This window comes from Dunckerocampus dactyliophorus, chromosome 5 (genome assembly GCF_027744805.1).
Source record: "Dunckerocampus dactyliophorus isolate RoL2022-P2 chromosome 5, RoL_Ddac_1.1, whole genome shotgun sequence".
NCBI classification, from domain to species: domain Eukaryota; kingdom Metazoa; phylum Chordata; class Actinopteri; order Syngnathiformes; family Syngnathidae; genus Dunckerocampus; species Dunckerocampus dactyliophorus.
The window spans coordinates 20,792,544-20,811,194 of record NC_072823.1 but is presented as its reverse complement, the minus strand read 5'-3'; the positions used below and the strand labels follow the sequence as shown (position 1 = coordinate 20,811,194).

Sequence of the window (18,651 nt, the reverse complement as noted above, 5' to 3'; positions counted from 1 at the left end):
ACACTTCTGCATATTGAAAGTATTAAGGTAAGTTTATTTACAGAGGACAATTCATATACAAGGTAATTCAAAGTGCTTTACAGAAAAGAAGGATAAAATCATTCTAAAATCATACCATAAAATTCCATAAATCATTCCATAAAACAAAAAAGATTAAGAATGAAGAGTGCAGATAGAATACTTTCAGTTGTCATACAGGTTGAATAAAAGTGTTTTCAGCATGGATTTGAACACTACCAAAGTTGAGGATTGTCACACATCTTCTAGAAGATTGTTCCAGATTTTGGTAGCATAAAACTAAAACGCAGCCTCACCATGTTTAGTCCTGACTCTTGGCACCCGCAGGCGACCACACCCTGCGCTTCCCAGAGCCTGAGATGGTTCATGTGGCTCTAACATGTCAGAGACATACTTTGGTGCAAGACCATGAAAAGACTTGTACACAAGCAGAGCTGTTTTAAAGTCTATTGTCTGAGCAACAGGAAGCCAGTGCAGAGACCTCAGTACTGGACTAATATGGTCATATTTCCTGGTTCTAGTCAGGACTCGAGCAGCAGCATTCTGGATGTACTGCAGCTTTTTTACTGCTCGTTTAGAATGCCCGGTGAGAAGGCTGTTACAGTAGTCTAGCCTGCTGGAGACAAAGACATGGATTAATCTGTCTAAATCTGGCCTAGACATTATTCCCTTGATTTTGGCAATGTTTTTTTCGATGGTAAAAAGCTGATGATGTTATTGATTTAATCTGGCTGTTAAAGTTCAGGTCTTGGCCCATTATTACCCCTAGATTTCTAACCTGATGATTAGGTTTTAGAGAAAGAGTCTCAAGGTGGCTAATAACACCTTCTCTTTGTTTCTGTGGGCCACAGACAATGACTTCAGTTTTGTCTGAGTTGAGTGCGAGAAAGTTGTTTTGCCTCCACACACTGATCTGTTTGATGCAGTGACAAAGCAAATCTGCAGAATCATGACACGTAGGTCTGAGTGTCGTCTGCACAGTTGTGGTAGAACACTTTGTAGCTGCGTATTAGGTGGCCCAAAAGGAAGCATGTACAGATTGAACAATTGGGGTCCCAAGATTGACCCCTGGGGAACCCCACAAGTCATAGCCATTTGCTCTGCGACGCAGTTACCAATTCCAACAAAGTACTTCCTATCTTCCAGATTCCAGATAGGACTTGAACCTTAAAACCTTGTCCTTTGTGGTGAATGCCGCACACTTCTATGCATCATCAGTGCACACACAGATGCTCGTTTGAAGTTGCCAACATGACAGTACATGTCCCAATAATCCAGGTTTTAAAAGAAAGTTAATATGGTCAGTGCGTGCAGTGCAGGGATTGGAACATACCAATATAATGCAACCCTGTGGTTGCGTTTTCAGGTTGGGTCAAATGCGCATGACAGCTGGAGAATGCGACTTTATGTGGACATATTTTTTTTTTAAACTTCACTCCTGTGGATGAACTTTTTTTTTTTTTTTACATCCAAGTGGTGGAAATGTAAATTTTTTCATGTCCGTTCATTCCTACTTCAAGTTTCTACTTTCCAATAGTCTGCGGATATACGACTGGTTGTTTTGGCGTGATTGTTCGTTTCAATAAAGCAATGGTTCTCAATTATTTTCTGTCATGCCCCCACTGGGAGACAGAAATTTTTTCGCCCCCCTCAATTTGAAATACTATTGAGAAACTGATCATTTCTATTATTTATCTGTACTGTACAGACTGAACTCAAAACTGAAACCAGCAAAATGCAACAAAATGGGAGAGCAGTGAAGCATACAAGCATATTCAAGAGTAAAACTGCATGCTGAGTACGACAAAATCAGACATGTTGGCAGGTCTGCACATATATTGAAAGTCCTCCCTGCCTCTCGGCGGGGGGGGTGTTCAAATGATCACTTTTGACTGTTTTATGTCTCTTTAAGGTGTTATTTTGTACAGACAGTGGTGTAATACTGGGCCAGTGGTCTAGTGGTTAGCATGTTGGCCAACACACTAACAGTCTGGAGATCGGGAAGACCTGGGTTCGATTCTTCCTTGGGTATTTCTGTGTGGAGTTTGCATGTTCTCCCCGTGCGTGCGTGGGTTTCTCCGGGTATTCCGGTTTCCTCCCACATTCCAAAAACATGCATGTTAGGTTAATTGGAGACTCTAAATTGTCCATAAGTATGAATGTGAGTGCGAATGGTTGTTTGTCTATATGTGCCCTGCGATTGGCTGGCGATCAGTCCAGGGTGTACCCCGCCTGTTGCTCGAAGTCAACTGGGATAGGCTCCAGCATGCCCCTGCGACCCTAAAGAGGACTGTATGCCCTGATTTACGTACATTGTGTACTTCTTTAGCAACATTCACACAGAATTTCCGACTTCTTTCTGTCTAAGGTTCATAAATGTAACATTTTCAAAATACATGAGTGTCTAAACACCAAACGCTGTTGCTGCTACGTAAAGACAATTAGTCGTCCCCATGGGTCCACTACCGATGCTGCTTGGGTTTAATGTAAACATGGCATCATGGTTGTTTGTTAATAATGTAACCTTGCATTTGATTGTGTTCTCATTAGGTTTTGTGCTGTCAACATAAAAAAAGGGGGCCGCTCTGCAAGTATAAATGCCTTTGAGCGCTATTTATCTTGGCATCGCGGAATTTAGGACAAAGGAGGGTTGCCGTGTTTGCATCCCCATATGTGCCACTTTGCTGGATAGAAGTGGATCCATTTGATATTTATTTCAACAAGAAGTGTTTACTGTGTACACAATGCAACCTGCACTAATTATCTGCTACTTTACATTTGGCCAAAGTGAGCTAATGCTGTTTAGAGCCAAAACACCCCTCGAGGGACATATGAGGGTGCTTGCTTTCTGTTCCAACTGAGAGGGAACTGACTTCATTGGGAAGTGGAGTCATGGCAGAGGAAAAGCAGCTGACAGGAGCCTGCAGGGAGGAGGACATGCCTCCGCCTGGTGTCGGTCCTCAAGCACCAGCAGAGGATGACAGAGAAGATACATGTGAAAGCTCCAAAAAACAGGCGGCAAAGTCCAGCCCTAACCTACTAAAGATGCTGAAGGCGGCCGAGAGCAGGTGGAGCCCTCATCAGAGTCAGAACGGGACAAAGGAGGGGGTCACAGAGGCACTCAAGACTGACATGGTAAGCGAGGACACACAGTCGTCAGTCAGAGGACATGATAAGGTAACATGGAAAGTAAGCACAGACTTGTGAGTCTGCACTTAGTTGAGCTGTCAATGTGTCAGTGTGCACGACTCAATGTTTGACCACGCAGCAGGAGAGACCAACAGACACTTCATAAGGAGATTCAGCTACAGATGTATCACGAATTGTATTATTTGTTGCAGCTGAATTAAGTAACCTCAAGTTCACATCTCTGATTGAAATAAATACTGTAGATAATCAAAAATAGCTCTGACAGCCTTGATTAATCGCTAAATATACAAGGCCAAATACACAATACAGCACCGTCTCATGGTCATGCAGCAAGTGCAAAATTGAATAGACCCGCTTATGGCAACGTACCTCTTTTTTTTACTACTGTGTTTATTATTTTCTATGTGCTATTACACATCCTTTATTCTTTCCCTATCCCTATAATACGTTAATATGTGAATATGTTAAACATAGGAAGTGAACAGGCTAACGGTAATTGCTGAGACAGCAGTGTGTTGCTTTAAGAGACATAATGACTTACACTGTAACGTCAAAAGACACCCTTTGGTCAGATTAAATGGAAGACACTCACAGATAATTCCACCAGTCACAACAAAGCACAGTACACTTCCCATACAATAGTTGTATAAAGCATTTTATAAAGACAATAATGCTGTTTTTAGAGGTATTCATTCAACAGTTTGTTGCATGTTTATTATTGTGGCTTGCGGTACTGCACAACTGCACTGCATCGTACTGAGTGCTCTTATAATGTTCAGCTGTAAATGCCAGTAAATGGATTTGGATAGATTTTCATAGTCCAACTGATTATGACTGACATACACAAGCTATGGCAATAAAACTTGAAATGCAGGTCTTCTAGATTGCATGTGTCAATACAATTGTATCATTTCCAAGAATAGAATCAATGAATAATGGCTACAGTGTGGTATGGTGTGTCAAGCTTGTGAAACTGTAAGACTGTTACTGTTCTTATTATTATTATTATGATTATTATTATTATCACTAGTAATGTTGGCGACGGCAATGGTGATAAGTGATAATAATGACAAATACTATTGTTTGTTAACGCTTTTGAAAAAATATATACTGTATATTATTGTTTTTGTACCCCGCCTCACTCGAAGTCAGCTGAGATAGGCTCCAGCATACGCGTATAGAAAATGGATGGATCATTGTTTTTATTTTTATTATTGTTGCTTATATTATTATTATTATTATTAATATTATTATTATCATTATTATTATCTAATTGTTGTAAGCTGAGATTGGGTTGGAGTTGTGATTGTTTTTGTTCCTTTTGTCACGTTAAAGAATGAATGAATTAAAAAAAAAAATAGCTTTCAGTATGATCACAAATATATACAGTCATGGAAAGCATGATTAGACCACCCTTGTTTCTTCAGTTTATTGATCCATTGTAATGCCCGGTACAACTAAAGGTACATTTGTTTGGACAAATATAATGGTGATAACAAATATAGCTCATAAGAGTTGAATTAATTTCATTTCATTAATTTAATTTAACATAGCAACTTCCATGGTTTTCTTGATAATAACCAAAATCACTTAAGTTCGTACATGAATAGCGATAGCATTGTACTGCCAAAAAATTTAACTCTTATGAGCTATTTTTGTTGCCATTGTTATATTTGTCCAAACAAAGGTACCTTTTAGTTGTATCAGGCATTAAAATGAACAAGAAACTGAAGAAACAAGGGTGGTCTAATCATTTTTTCCATGACTGTATATATATTTAGATGTATTTATTTCTATTTAAATAAATATAGGTATTTAATGACAAACATAGTTAAATTGATACCTAATATTATTACCTTTGTAAAGACAGCATTTTTCTTGTTGAGCTCATTGGATTATGCAGGTGTACCTAATAAAGTGTCCAGTGAGTTTATTCATGCGCGCCTATTGTGACCTCTGAAGGACTAAGTACCTTATACTCAACCCTGAGAGCACCCTAGTAAATCTACACCATCTCTCCCTCCATTTATCTTCCTCTACAAAGACTCCTTTTAGTAGTCTGCCGTTTTTCCCCTCCACCTTTGTGGCGAGGGTGAGGCGTGGCTGCAGGTGGCTTTTGTGCATTGGTGCCAGCCACTGTGCTGCAGTTCAAAAAGCAGCAGCGGTGCACGCAGCAGCTCTGCAAGGTCACTGGGACATCATGAAGAAAGCCTACAGTCTAGTCAACATGGCTACTAAAACCAACAAGGACCAGACAGCAGTGCAGTCCATCTGCATCAAGGTAGCAGTGTTGCCTTTCACGTCACGAAACTAAATTAATTCACATTTTTTTTAACTCCTGCAGCGAAAATCTTAATTTTCTACTCTTCTACTTTAATACAAATCAGTGTAAGCGACTCAAAAATCAACAAATGACATGCTTTCCTAAGAACTTTCACCCTTTCATTTAGAATTCAGCCAATTCTCAGCCCTGTTAGAGATGTGATCATTAAGTTCACGTCCACCGCTGGTGTTAAACATTAAGCGCACTCCTTGACTTAAGCACCGCCAAATACAGAAGCCGTACTCATGCAACGGCAAAAGTAATCATTACCAAGAGAGAAAATCTGTGTCTAACCGCACTTCATCTACACTGCTGGATTGAATTCAAGCTGATATTGTGACAGTATTGGATAATTGAGGTCATTTAGTTGGCATAAGTTGACCGCAATATAATATTTCACTCACACAGTAGGGAAGTTACAGTGCAGGACTTGAAGACATGGAAGGGATTTTTGTGGAGAGAGTGTAGCTTGTAAGTGCCTCTTTTGTGAAAGCCTGCCTGACAGACGGACATGTACAGTACATGCAATATTATGTAACTTGATGCAGTTTACGAATCCAATGTGAGAAAAGGCTGATAGAAACTGTTTGGGCAAAAGGACTGGAACCTCACAGGTGATTGGACAAATTGTGTTTTGCATTTGTTACAAAAAGTAGAAAAGTAAAGTTCATACCGAAAGATCTGCTGTGTCCGGTTCTGATAAAACTGATGCTATGCTAGCATCTTCTCGGGTTACCATTGTTTACACCAGGGGTCGCCAAACCCGCCAATTGCAATCCACTAGTCGATCTTTGTGACTTTGCCTATTGATCGTGGGAATATTACAAAAACATCACATCAGTGCCGTCCCATCCCAGACAGCAACCACCAGGCATGCATTTTTTCCACTGAACACACCTGTACACCTGTCTCCTACTAACGAACATCCGACGTGCGAACTTTCGGAGATACAAACACAAGCCGACTGGTCTATATTTTCATGTGTTTTGCCTTATAAGTCCATATTTATACTGCTACATGCTTGACCAGTAGAGGGCACTGTGATACTGCTAATGGGACCAACAGACGCCTGGGATAGAAAGCTCCATTGTGGCTGTATGATACAACCCAGACAGAGCGTGTGATTAAAGTTTATGAAGAGGTAATAGGCCTGTTTAATTCTACACCACCCACAGAACACTACCTCTTTTAGAAGAGTCTAACGACGATGACCATTTGTCCTTTTTCAATAACTCCTCCTCCACCAAAACGATGTATGCTCGACCACTCCTCTTCAAAGGTAAATAACATTTATCATTACGTATTATTATATCATTTTTATTATTGTTTTTTTTCATTAATTATCCTCGTTTAATATTACTACTACATCCAAACTCATATTTATATACGGTACATACGCATATATGTATATATGTATACATGTACATGTAGTACCTATATCATTGGGAATATTAATTTTTTTCAACTTAAGAACAATTCGACTTAAGAACGGTCGTCTGGAACCAATTGTGTTCGTTAGTTGGGGACTTAGTGTATGCCTCGACGCTCTCCAGGCAGCAACCCGCAAGCCCCAGCCAGGAGCATAGTCGCCAAAGAAAGAAGACCATCGCTCAAAAATAACAATAAAATTGTTGTCAGTAGGACTCAGTAATGAGTAGCTCCACCGTTCTTGCTAATCACTTCAAAAATTGCTTTGGGCATGCTTGATGCGAGTGTTTCCAGGAGGCTAGTGGGAACATTGGGCCTCATTCACGAAACGTTCTTACGCACAAATGTGTTCTTAAAGCCTTCTTACGAAGATTTTTGGCATTCACGAAACGTGTTCTTAACTCACAGTTCTTAGATCTAAGAACAAATTCTACGAACGCTCAGGAGGATTCTTACGCACAAGCAAAGCTTGCACTTTCAATGCGCAATCGCCCTCATGATGGATTTTGCAACCTGATCTCAAAAAATGTAGTGCAAATAAAATATCCCAACAATTATTTATCATCAAAACAACTAAAACATACTCCATCAATAAATATATATTCAAATCCCAATTCATCAAAAAAAAAAAAGTAGCTGGCTGGACGTGCGCTGCGCAGAGAGAGAATGTATAGGGACCATGTAGATTTATTTGCTGAAAGCGACGAATATTTGATGTCCTGCTTCAGGCTTCAGGCTTCCCTCTCTGTTCTTGCAGGTGTGCAGGATCATCAGAAAAACATCGCAATGAAACGTGGTGTGTCTATTGCGCACGGAGCGCCCCCAGATAATGACATGCGCCCCAGCCACGTCTTGAGCCAGAGCACGGGGCTGCTGTATTAATTAGGCAGCATCTAATCAAATGTAACCACGGTGGATGCACGTGAAAATAAGGTGGTCTTGTGTTCGGTCACTCCTTGTAAAAGCACCTCTATTTCAGTAGAATTGAAGTTTTTCTTTCGTTTGTTGTCCAGCTGCTCCTCAGTCTTGCCCTTGCGCGTTGCCATCTCCGCCTCCAGCTGTCTGTTGCGCACGGCACATTTTTTACCTTATATAGGAAATAATAGGCGGTGACCTATGCAAATTAGGCCTTACATGCACGTGCATCGCAGTTGGCATTCATCAACCTAAAAACACCGGTGCGAACAATTATCCCTACTTAAGAACGTGTCGTGAATGTGGCGCAGTTTCCAACCCGCGCCTTCTTAAGTACACTTCTTAAGAAGACTTTTAAGAAGATGTTCGTGAATGAGGCCCAATGCTCCAAGTGGTGAAGATGGCTTCACAAAGGGCATCAACTGTCTGGAACTGATGGACATTTTTATAAACTTCCCTTGCCATCCATCCCCAAATGTTCTCTATGGGATTTAAATGATGGGAACATGCAGGATGGTCCAAAAGAGTGATGTTATTCTCCCTGAAGAAGTCCTTTGTCAAGCGAGCATTGTGAACTGCAGTGTTGTCCTGTTGAAAAACCCAGCTGTTACCACACAGACGAGGGCCCTCAGTCATGAGGGATGCCCGCTTCAACATCTGCACGTAAGCAGCCGCCATTTGACGACCCCGTACCAGCTGAAGCTCCAGTGTTCCACTGAATAGAAAAACACCCCAGATCATGATGGACCCCCTCCACTGAGTCGGGTAGAGAACATCTCAGGTGGGATCTCCTTGTCATGCCAGTAACATTGGAAGCCATCTGAACCGTCAAGGTTACATTTTTTTCTCATCAGAGAATAAAACATTTTTCCACCTTTCAATGTCCCATGTTTGATGCTCCCTGGCAAAGTCTAAACGGGCAGTTTTGTGGCGTTGAAGGAGACGTGGCCTTTTTAAACCCTTTTCGCGCAGATGCCGTCTGATGGTTATTGTGCTGCAGCCGGCACCAGTAGGGGCCTTAATACACACACACACACACACACACACACACACACACACACAGACACAGACAGAAAAAATTGTGGTTCATTGTAAAACGTAGCAGGCACAGCAACATAAATTGTTTATGGGGAAAAGAGAAAGGACAGGGCTAGTCGGCAGGAACAGAAGGTCTGACAGACATATTCTGACGAAATGAGTAGACATGAACAGTGACTCAAACTGGCAAAAATGTGAAAATAAAAGTTCCGTATCTGCACTTTTATCCAGATCCCCACCATAACCTTTCCCATTTTGATTCCACAGCAAATACAACTGTCTGAGCAGAAGCAAGAATTCAACAAGCGACCTATAAAGGCTGTTCCGCGCACGCTGTCACGGTCCATCTCGCAGTCGTCCAACGACAGCTTCAGCTCAAGTGCGTGAATAAAAAAATTATGTTCTAATAGCGGTAAGGAGAAAACTGCTCCGCCAGCATTAATGGCACTGATGAGTTCATTGTAAACAACAGTACGCCAAATGAGTTTTACACAAACAGCTGCCAAAATTTGCCACACTGAGGTAGATAAAACTGCTGGATGCTAATAACACAGGATACTCTAGGAGACACTGCGATGAATTCAACAGAGGCATTAATTGGAGCATTACTTCTGTGTTGCAGTGGGCAGTGACTGCTCTGAGGATGAGGCCTCTCCTAGGAACAAGGTCCAGAAAACATCCAAGGGCACCTCTGACTTCTGCATTAAAAACATCAAACAAGCTGATTTTGGACGCCGAGAAATTGAAATTGCAGAGCAAGGTACGCTGCACACACACTCTCAAACACACAAAACAGACATATATACATACATACACACACACACACACACACACACACATACATATATACATACATACATATACATATATATATATATATATATACACACACACACACATACATACAAGCTTTACATCTAACTATCTGGATCTCATGTGCTCGTTATTAGAGATGCCTGCGCTGATGGTTCTGAGGAAGAAAGCAGAAGGAGAGAAACCTCTGGCTGGAGCCAAAGTGGTTGGCTGCACACACATTACTGCACAGACTGCAGTCAGTACAACAGAAATCTTTGACTTATGGCAAAATTCACACATCATCAGGATCTGCGTGTGTGTGTGTGTGTTGCAGGTTCTTATTGAGACTCTATCTGTGTTGGGAGCTCAGTGTCGCTGGGCAGCCTGCAACATCTTCTCCACTCAGAACGCTGTGGCTGCAGCGCTTGCTGAGGGAGGTACGAAAAATGCAAAGACTCTTTTTAGTGCTTCCTCATTATCTAATTACGTGCAATCGTCCTTCTTCAGGTACCTGTGTGTTTGCCTGGAAGGGGGAGACAGAAGACGACTTCTGGTGGTGCATCGATCGCTGTGTCGGAGCTGACATCTGGCAACCCAATGTGGTACTACAAATTTGTGTCCGTTTACATGGGACGGTGTCTTTTAGATATTTGATATTTTTTTTGTAGTCTAAAAACATTAGAAAACATGTGTGATGTGAGTGCTGCATAGTGTTACTCCACAAATTGACAGCACAGTGTTCCCTCGTTTACAGCAGGGCATTGGTTCAGAAATCTGCAGGGTCCATTGTATTGGGTTGTGCTAATATACAGTGGTCCCTTGTTTATCGCGGGGGATAGTTTCCCAATATAGACCGCAGTAAGTGAAATCCGCGAAGTAGCCAACTTTATTTATTTGCAATTATTACATATGTTTGAAGGCTGTAAGACCCCTCACAAATAAACTTTTTCCACTTTTCTCACACAGACACACATTTTCTCACATTTCTCTCTCGTTTAAACACTCAAAGTTCAAATTTCGTTTGAATTTTAATGATCAATCTCTTGGACACAAGAAATTAAGGGACTCACTGCATTCACTCCTCTGACGTGCCTCGTCCCTGCGCCGTTTTTGTATCCTTCTTAAAACATATTGCTCCTGTTGTAGTATTTTACTCCTCTTAGTAGTCCTCCATGAACCGAAGATTAATTTACAGTATTTCATAATGTCGCCCTAGCATAATGCCACCATGGTTCCTAGCAAACAGGAAACACGGTATAGGTGCGCGAAGGAGATTGATTGACAATTGCCTACAGCCAATCAGAACGCAGAACATAATAGGCGTGTTCTCCCTTAGCCAATCAGTACTGTTCTGGCTCTGTATTTAGCCGCCTGACGTGATGGAGCAATTACTCCAACGGCACACGTCTACAACTCTCACATGATAAGCAGTCGTAAATGTGTATTGATTTTATTATTATTTTTATTTATTGATGATTCCATTTTGTTTCAAAGGGATTGTTCGGTGCATCAACAATGACTTTCCCCCCACATCGTCCCTTGGTCGGTTTTCGGCAACGACGAAAGTAGTTCCGGCTAGTTGGTGGAGTCACTTAAGAAAAGCGTTTTGCTTCTCAAAACAATATGGTTTGTTCTGGCTTGAATGACACCCTGGGCAGGACGACGCATGGCGCCCCCAAAACTATTTTTTGTAGCTATATTAAGTTATACCTTGATGTGTGGCCCTCGTTTTTCCTCTTTTCCATGTTTTGTCAACAATTGTCATCTCCCACCTCACTCAACTAACTCTTATTCTCACAATTCCCTCTTTTTTATTTCCCATTTTAGTAGAGAAATAACATGTTTGAGACTCTTGGTCTGCGATATAATAAATATAATATAATATTAACAATGAAATATTTTTATTTTTGAGCAATTACCGTAAATAACTTTTTTTAACTGTGTAATTAACCTGAGGGCTCAGGCACAGCATCTTGTTTGGTCACGTGGTGGACGTTTGATGAGCAGAATGGAGCGCGACCACAGACATGGGCGCGAGTATCCTGCCGAAACAGGGCGCCCATCTGCCACACATCCTGACTTGATGAGCACTGAACAAAAATAAATTACCTTGTGCAGGTTTATTTTATTAAATTTATTTTATTATATGAAATTTGCAATTTTCTTTTCTTCCTTCATTTTCAATCACCAAGTTTCTACTGCCGCCTAGTGGCCATCCTATGTAACTACATAGTACCACCAAGCCAAGCAGGTCAAGAATGCTGAGCCGACTAGGTGTGAATTAGAATCTCACTTCTGAGTATTTTAGGGGCGATTTGGTTTCTTGTGTTGTCCATAATTTAAAAAAAAAATATTTTTTTAAAATTGGATTAAAAGAAGCATGTCGTGATGGCATCTTTTGTCAGATTCTGGATGACGGTGGCGACCTGACCCACTGGCTCTCCAAAAAGTACCCGAGCCAGTTCAAGAATATTCGAGGCATTGTGGAGGAAAGTGTAACGGGGGTCTATCGGTTAGTTCTGCTCAAAGCTTTTGCCACTACAGTTCTGCCATTACCATTAAACACACCTCCATCTTTGTGGCAGCCTGTACCAGCTGTCTAAGGCCAGCAAGTTGTGTGTTCCCGCTATGAACGTCAACGACTCTGTGACCAAGCAGAAGTTTGACAGCCTCTACTGCTGTAAGGAGTCCATACTGGACGGGTGAGCGCATACACACACACACACACACACACCCGCAGATAAAAGCTGACTGTGTTGCTTTCAGGTTGAAGAGAACCACAGACGTCATGTTTGGTGGCAAACAAGTGTTGGTGTGCGGCTATGGTGAGGTCAGTAAACAGGAGACAATGCCCTTTGATCCCTGCAGGCACTTCAAGTAGCTATAATTTAACAGCATTATTAAAATCAGTAGGGTTCTTGTTCTGATATGAAGCAAAACTTTCTGAAATTTAAGCATATGCTCCGATTTGAACTTCGACCTAATCAATCTTGTTTTCAAAATGAATAGGAGCTAGGACACACGTATCCATTTGGCCTGTGACCTCAGCCATCTTGCACCAGGCATGATTCAAAATCAATAGATCATGTTCTACAAACAGGAACATAGACAAGAAAGTGTTTAATCTCTGACCTCAGCTCTTGGTGCAGCAAAAGTGAAAGAATGAAAGGTCTCTATTATGCCAAATGGATGCAGTAATGATGCTTTAACAGTACACTAGGTCCCCAACTTACGAACACAATTGGTTCCAGACGACCGTTGGCAAGTTAATTTGTTCTTAAGTAGGAGAAAAGGTAATATTACCAATGATATAGGTACTACATGTACGTGTATACATATACAGTATATGTGTATGTATGTAAATATGAGTTTGGATGCAGTAGTAATATTAAACGAGGATAATTAATGAAAAAAACAAGAATAAAAGTGATATAATAATACGTAATGATAAATGTTATTTACCTTTGAAGAGGAGTGGCCGAGCATACGTCGTTGTGGTGGAGGAGGAGGAGATATTGAAACAGGACAAATCCTCGTCGTTAGACTCTTCTAAAAGAGGTAATGTTCTGTGGGTGGTGTAGAATTAAGCAGGCCTATTAACTCTTCATAAACTTTAATCACACACTCTGTCCGGGTTGTATGTACTGCTACAATTTAGCTTTGCATTTCTCCTTTACAGTCTCTCCCCACCTTCTTCCTCTCCTGTTGGTCCCATTAGCAGTGTCACAGTGCCCTCTACTGGTCAAGCATGTAGCAGTATAAATATGGAGTTCCAAAAGGCAAAACACATGAAAATATAGACCAGTCAGCTTGTGTTCGTATCTCCGAATGTTCGCAAGTCGGATGTTCGTAAGTTGGAGGCCTAGTGTAATGTGTCCCGAGAGCAGTGGTTCTCAATTCTTTTTGAACATAATTTAAATAATTTAAATTGCGAACCTGATCATATATATTTATTTATCTGCACAAACAGCTGCCCAAGTTGCTGCATTATCAAAATAAATAAATAAAATGAGCTGCAATAACATCTGCAACTAATTCAAACAATTTCCAAGTTAAGTTGAACTCAATTTGTAACATTTCAAAGGGACTGCTCAGTTGGTGTGATTCTCAAAACAGGGGGAAAAGTGCAAATTATTCACTGGGATTTGAATTTGTATAGGCTCAAACCTTTTTAAAACTGTAAACATGTTTTTGTGCAAAATGTGCAATATTGCTAATATTATACATATATACATTATATATCTTCATTTCCTCTGTATTCGTGGTAAACCTAAAGGCTGTGCATGTATTGTCGTCTTTCCTGGCCTTTTTATTCCAGTTATCTTCACTTCCTTTCCTCGCCTCTGTCGTCTCCTTCATTTTTCTTTTCATTCCGGTCAGAAACTCCTCTTTCCTCCTCCATCAGCTCTGCTGCCATCTAGCGGGAGGCTTGTGTATCGTACAAGCATGAACAAAGACACTGAAAATAGGGACTCTAACTGAAGCTCCCCCGCCTCTTTACAGTCCCCCTGACACCTCAGTGCCCGCTATTTGACAAGCCTGTTTATGAGCACCAAATGTGAGCAAATCTAGATTTTGGACAACTTACTGCCAATACACTATTGTGGGACCACTGAGATTTATTTAAAATTGTTGAAAAATACTGTAGTGTATACAGTAGTTATACTGTAATATGATAATAAGGGACCATTGAAGCTAAATGAAGTACCTTCTGTGGCCTTGTAGGTTGGTAAAGGCTGTTGTGGTGCCCTCAAAGCATTGGGAGCTGTTGTGTACGTGACAGAAGTGGATCCTATCTGTGCTCTGCAGGCCTGGTAAGAACACTGGAAAGTATACAGCAAACCACCGTCAACTATCTCTTTACCGTTGTGGTCTCTGTCTCTGCCCTTTCTTGCAGCATGGATGGCTTCAGAGTGATCCAACTGAGTGAGGTGGTCCGGCAGGTTGACATGGTCATCACCTGCACAGGTACACGCATGCACACGACCGCGATGGAACCGACGCTACATATGCTTGTGTTCTTCAGGTAATAAACACGTGGTGGTGAGGGAACATATGGACAGAATGAAGAACGGCTGCATTGTCTGCAACATGGGACACTCCAACACTGAGATAGATTTGGTATGATTATTCATGTTAGTGTGTGTTGTTTCTTTGTGGAAACTATAAATTGTTCATTTCAGGTGAGTCTACGGACTGCAGAGCTGAGATGGGAGCGGGTCAGGCCTCAGGTGGACCACATCATCTGGCCAGATGGGAGAAGAATAGTGCTGCTGGCTGAGGTGACAGGAGTCTAGTATACTATAAATACAATTAAAAACGCACCAAATTATTCTGGGAGTCACATTTTTCAGAGAGGACGTTCTTTTTCTTGTCTTCCCAGGGTCGTTTGCTGAACTTGAGCTGCTCCACTGTTCCAACATTTGTCCTTTCTATCACCGCCACAACTCAGGTATAAACATCACACACACATTGTTGCACCAGTATTAGCTGTGCCTTGATACTGTTGTCCATAGAGGGCTCTAATTGTTCTACAAGTGGCACTGTCCTGTTTATTTATCCAGGCTCTGGCTCTCATAGAGCTTTTCAATGCTCCAGAGGGACGTTACAAACAAGACGTCTACCTGTTGCCAAAGAAGATGGGCAAGTTTCGGTCCCCCATACCAAGAACCAACCATCATTCTTGCCTTTTTTCTGTATTTATAGCACACATATTATTTTTCAGATGAATACGTGGCCAGTCTTCACCTTCCTAGCTTTGACGCCCACCTCACAGAGCTGACCAGCGAGCAGGCCAAGTATTTGGGCATCAGCAAGCATGGACCCTTTAAGCCTAACTATTATAGGTGAGATGCACACTTTCACACATACTGTAAGTGCAGTGCTACTTATAGCGCACTAAAAAGCTATTTTGATGCAGGTACTGACTCACTGGACATCAAACTGAAGATCTTCAGACGTTCAAAACTGCCTTATTGTTTTAAAAGCGTAACTATTGACTGCTAACTAACTTGAACTGTAAGTCCGGGTTGTTTGTTTCCAGCAACAATGTTGCTGTATTTCTTAGTATGATGCACTGCTAGAGATGTAAGAGAGGTTTTTTTTAAACTCATTAAATAAATAGCCACAGCAGTGTGACAAAATGAGCTCACACCATGGTTTATGTATTTGTGTAAGTTAATTATTTCACTCCTGACAGGCCGCACACAAAAAGATGACATTTTGTCAGAACATGCACTCCTACTGTGTTGCCTGTGCTATTATTTTTCTGACAAATACACCGCACGATGGTGCCTTTATTAATCTCAAAGTCAAATTGACTAGAAATTTCTTGCACAGCTCAATGGGCTCTACAAAACACCCGCTGTAATTTAGAGGTGTTTAGCCGAATCACCACAAAATTCGGTACACACCTTTAAGTGACTTGCCAGCCCATGTCTGTAAAATTTGAGGAAGATGGATTGAAAAACATGGCCCCCATCAAGCAAGACGTCTATGTAGAGGCACAGATAAAATCCAATAAATAGTTGTCCGTAAATCATTGACCATTTGGCTAAAGGTTATTAAACGATGAGGATATATGTATTACATGCTAGCATGTCTTCCAAAGCATTTTCAACAAAATACGGCGCCTAATATGCCATTTACATGTCATGTGAAAAAAGTAGATTTGTGTTGTGCTAATACTATATCTCCACAAGAGGGCGTTATAGCGTGTAACTACGCTGTTGAAGCAAAATAAATAACACTGTTAAAAGTGCTTCTTTCACAGCACATTCTAGACATTTCAACTACATTATGCATTTAAAGTATAATTATAAACCAGAAAGTCAATTCCCAAGACAATAACACACAAAAGCAATCAATTTACAATAAAAACAAAATGATGTCCTGTATTATCCTGTATAAAATGGCTCATATGCTTCCAGGCAAATCACATTAAAGCTCAGTTTTCATTCTCAGCTTTCTCTCCAGCTTCAGCCTCATTAATCATAGCATCCACAAACAGCATAACAGGGTTAAATCCTGCAAAGGTCTAAGGACGTCTGTATGCAGGGAAATTCTATTAAAGTTGATTTTCCCCTGTCTGTTAGACACACATTTTGTAAAAAAAAAAAAAAAGTATCATATTAGCATTTAATTGATAAACACTGGTAGACATGATGTCGTCATGACAGAACGTCAACACTATGATGTCACCATTGTTGAATCCTGTGTGTCTCTGATAATGAAAGCCTAAAAATACCACACTATTCCTGGATTACTGTAATCCAGTGTGTGACTGTGTGTTTCTGTAACTGTTCTTTCGGTTCATTTTTGAGTTGTGTGTGGTCAGAAGGTTTAAAATGAGTATAAAATACATAATATACATTAATACAAATGTAAGGGGTCATTCGTGCTTTGTTGTCTACAGCCAGCCAACTTCAATGACTTACTCTCTTGCATGTGTGTGTGTGTGTGTGTGTGTGTGCATGCATGCGTCCACTTGATAATCCACTGGTTAGTAAAGCACAAAGACAGATGGTCATTGGAGACTATAGTCTCTTTTAGAAACCAGGAAGTATCAGGATTCAGCGTGTGTGTGTGTGTGTGTGTGTGTGTGTGTGTCCTTGTCTTCTTGTCCCTATGGAGGGATTCTCCTTAAAGAGCTTTGATGATGCCCCTCCTCCCAGCATCACTACACGTCTTAATCACCACTACCAGCTGTCAGCAGGCCGTCTCCTCCTCCTCGTCTTCCTCCTGCCTGTCCTGACTTGACCTCACAACCCCTGTGGTTGGCCATGTTGAAAAGTCCAAGGTCCGTGCAGTGACCATCAACATGGAATGAATGCATGGACATAAGGAGGGGAAAATAAATGGACAATGGATGGATGCCTGGTTGGTGGACTGACGGATGGACTTCATGGATGGGCAAACAGACTCATGGATGGACAGATGGAAGTATGGGTGGATGGATGGAATTTTAAAATAAACAGAGGGATGGACGGATGGATGGATGCAAGGACCAACAATGGAACGGATAGATGAACAAATGGATGGATGAATGGACAGAAAAAGAGAGAGACATGCATGGACAAATGGGGGCATGTATGAAGTATGACTTAATGGATGCATGCACTGGTGGAGGATGCATAAATGTACAAATGGATTCATGGTTGGATGGTCAGATGGATGGATGGGCAAACAGACAGACAGACGGAGGGATGGATGGATGGCCAAATGGAGGAACGGACGAATGGATAGATATACTTGGACCAACAGAGGGATGGGTAGGTGTACAAATGGATGGATGGACGGATAACCAATTATCCTCAGTCTTTCCATTAATTGGTTGGGTGAGCGGTGTAAAGACAGATAGATGGATGGACAAATGGCTACATGCATGGTGAACATATGGACAGATGGATGGATGGATGGGCAATGGATGGATTGAAAGATGAACGGATGCATGGACGAACGATGGGGACGACAGACATAATCATTGGACTGTACATCCATCCATTAGTTCATCAGTTGGTGGATGAATGGCTGGACAAGCGGTATGAAAGGACGAACATATGCATGGACAAATGGAGGGGCGAATACATTTTGCTTGGGTGGTGGATGGATGGACAGGAAGATATAGTAGCTGGACAAATGGATGCATGAACAAATGGAAGGACTGACAAATATCCATCCAGCCATCCATTCCTTTGGCTGTTGGGTCATGGACAATGAATCGATGGATGGGCAGATGGACAGACATGTGGAGAGACTAATGGAGGAAAGACTGCATATGAAGGAACTGATGAACAGACAAATAGAAGGGTGGACAGACAAACGGATGGAGAGACGAATGGATAGATAGATGGATGGGTGGATGATTGATCAATTGACCATTCATCAAACCAATGGATGGATGGATGGAAAAACTGAGTGACGAATAGACAGACGAAAGTATGAATGGACAAACGAATGAATGACAGATTATTTGGTTGGTTGGT

At 41.3% G+C, this 18,651-nt stretch overlaps 1 protein-coding gene across 3 annotated transcripts; it reads left to right on the top strand.

The window, feature by feature from the left end:
* The first annotated feature begins 2,892 nt into the window (after positions 1 to 2,892).
* On the top strand, positions 2,893 to 17,071 carry LOC129181606 (S-adenosylhomocysteine hydrolase-like protein 1). 3 transcript variants are annotated; one of them, XM_054777015.1, is made up of 17 exons: positions 2,893 to 3,153; positions 9,140 to 9,251; positions 9,495 to 9,632; positions 9,823 to 9,890; positions 10,002 to 10,104; positions 10,175 to 10,269; positions 12,073 to 12,179; positions 12,253 to 12,369; positions 12,434 to 12,497; positions 14,393 to 14,481; positions 14,565 to 14,635; positions 14,694 to 14,788; positions 14,851 to 14,949; positions 15,051 to 15,119; positions 15,232 to 15,310; positions 15,393 to 15,513; positions 15,588 to 17,071. In XM_054777015.1, exons 1-17 carry the CDS (start codon positions 2,911 to 2,913, stop codon positions 15,592 to 15,594), a joined length of 1,677 nt encoding a protein of 558 aa, XP_054632990.1. In that variant the 5' UTR covers positions 2,893 to 2,910; the 3' UTR covers positions 15,595 to 17,071. The 3 variants fall into 3 exon arrangements, with proteins under 3 accessions (XP_054632990.1, XP_054632987.1, XP_054632988.1); XM_054777012.1 differs by having other exon boundaries at positions 9,823 to 9,923; positions 15,588 to 17,066; XM_054777013.1 differs by lacking the exon at positions 15,588 to 17,071 and having other exon boundaries at positions 9,823 to 9,923; positions 15,393 to 15,517.
* Positions 17,072 to 18,651: the final 1,580 nt, after the last annotated feature.

What these genes read in the sequence shown, in the direction of transcription:
- LOC129181606 (XM_054777012.1), top strand. Translation starts at nt 2,911, where the DNA reads ATGGCAGAGGAAAAGCAGCTGACAGGAGCCTGCAGGGAGGAGGACATG. An exon ending in TGGTGTGCGGCTATGGTGAG is followed by an intron (nt 12,498 to 14,392) that starts GTCAGTAAACAG and finishes GTGGCCTTGTAG; the next exon opens with GTTGGTAAAGGCTGTTGTGG. An exon ending in CTATCACCGCCACAACTCAG is followed by an intron (nt 15,120 to 15,231) that starts GTATAAACATCA and finishes TTATTTATCCAG; the next exon opens with GCTCTGGCTCTCATAGAGCT.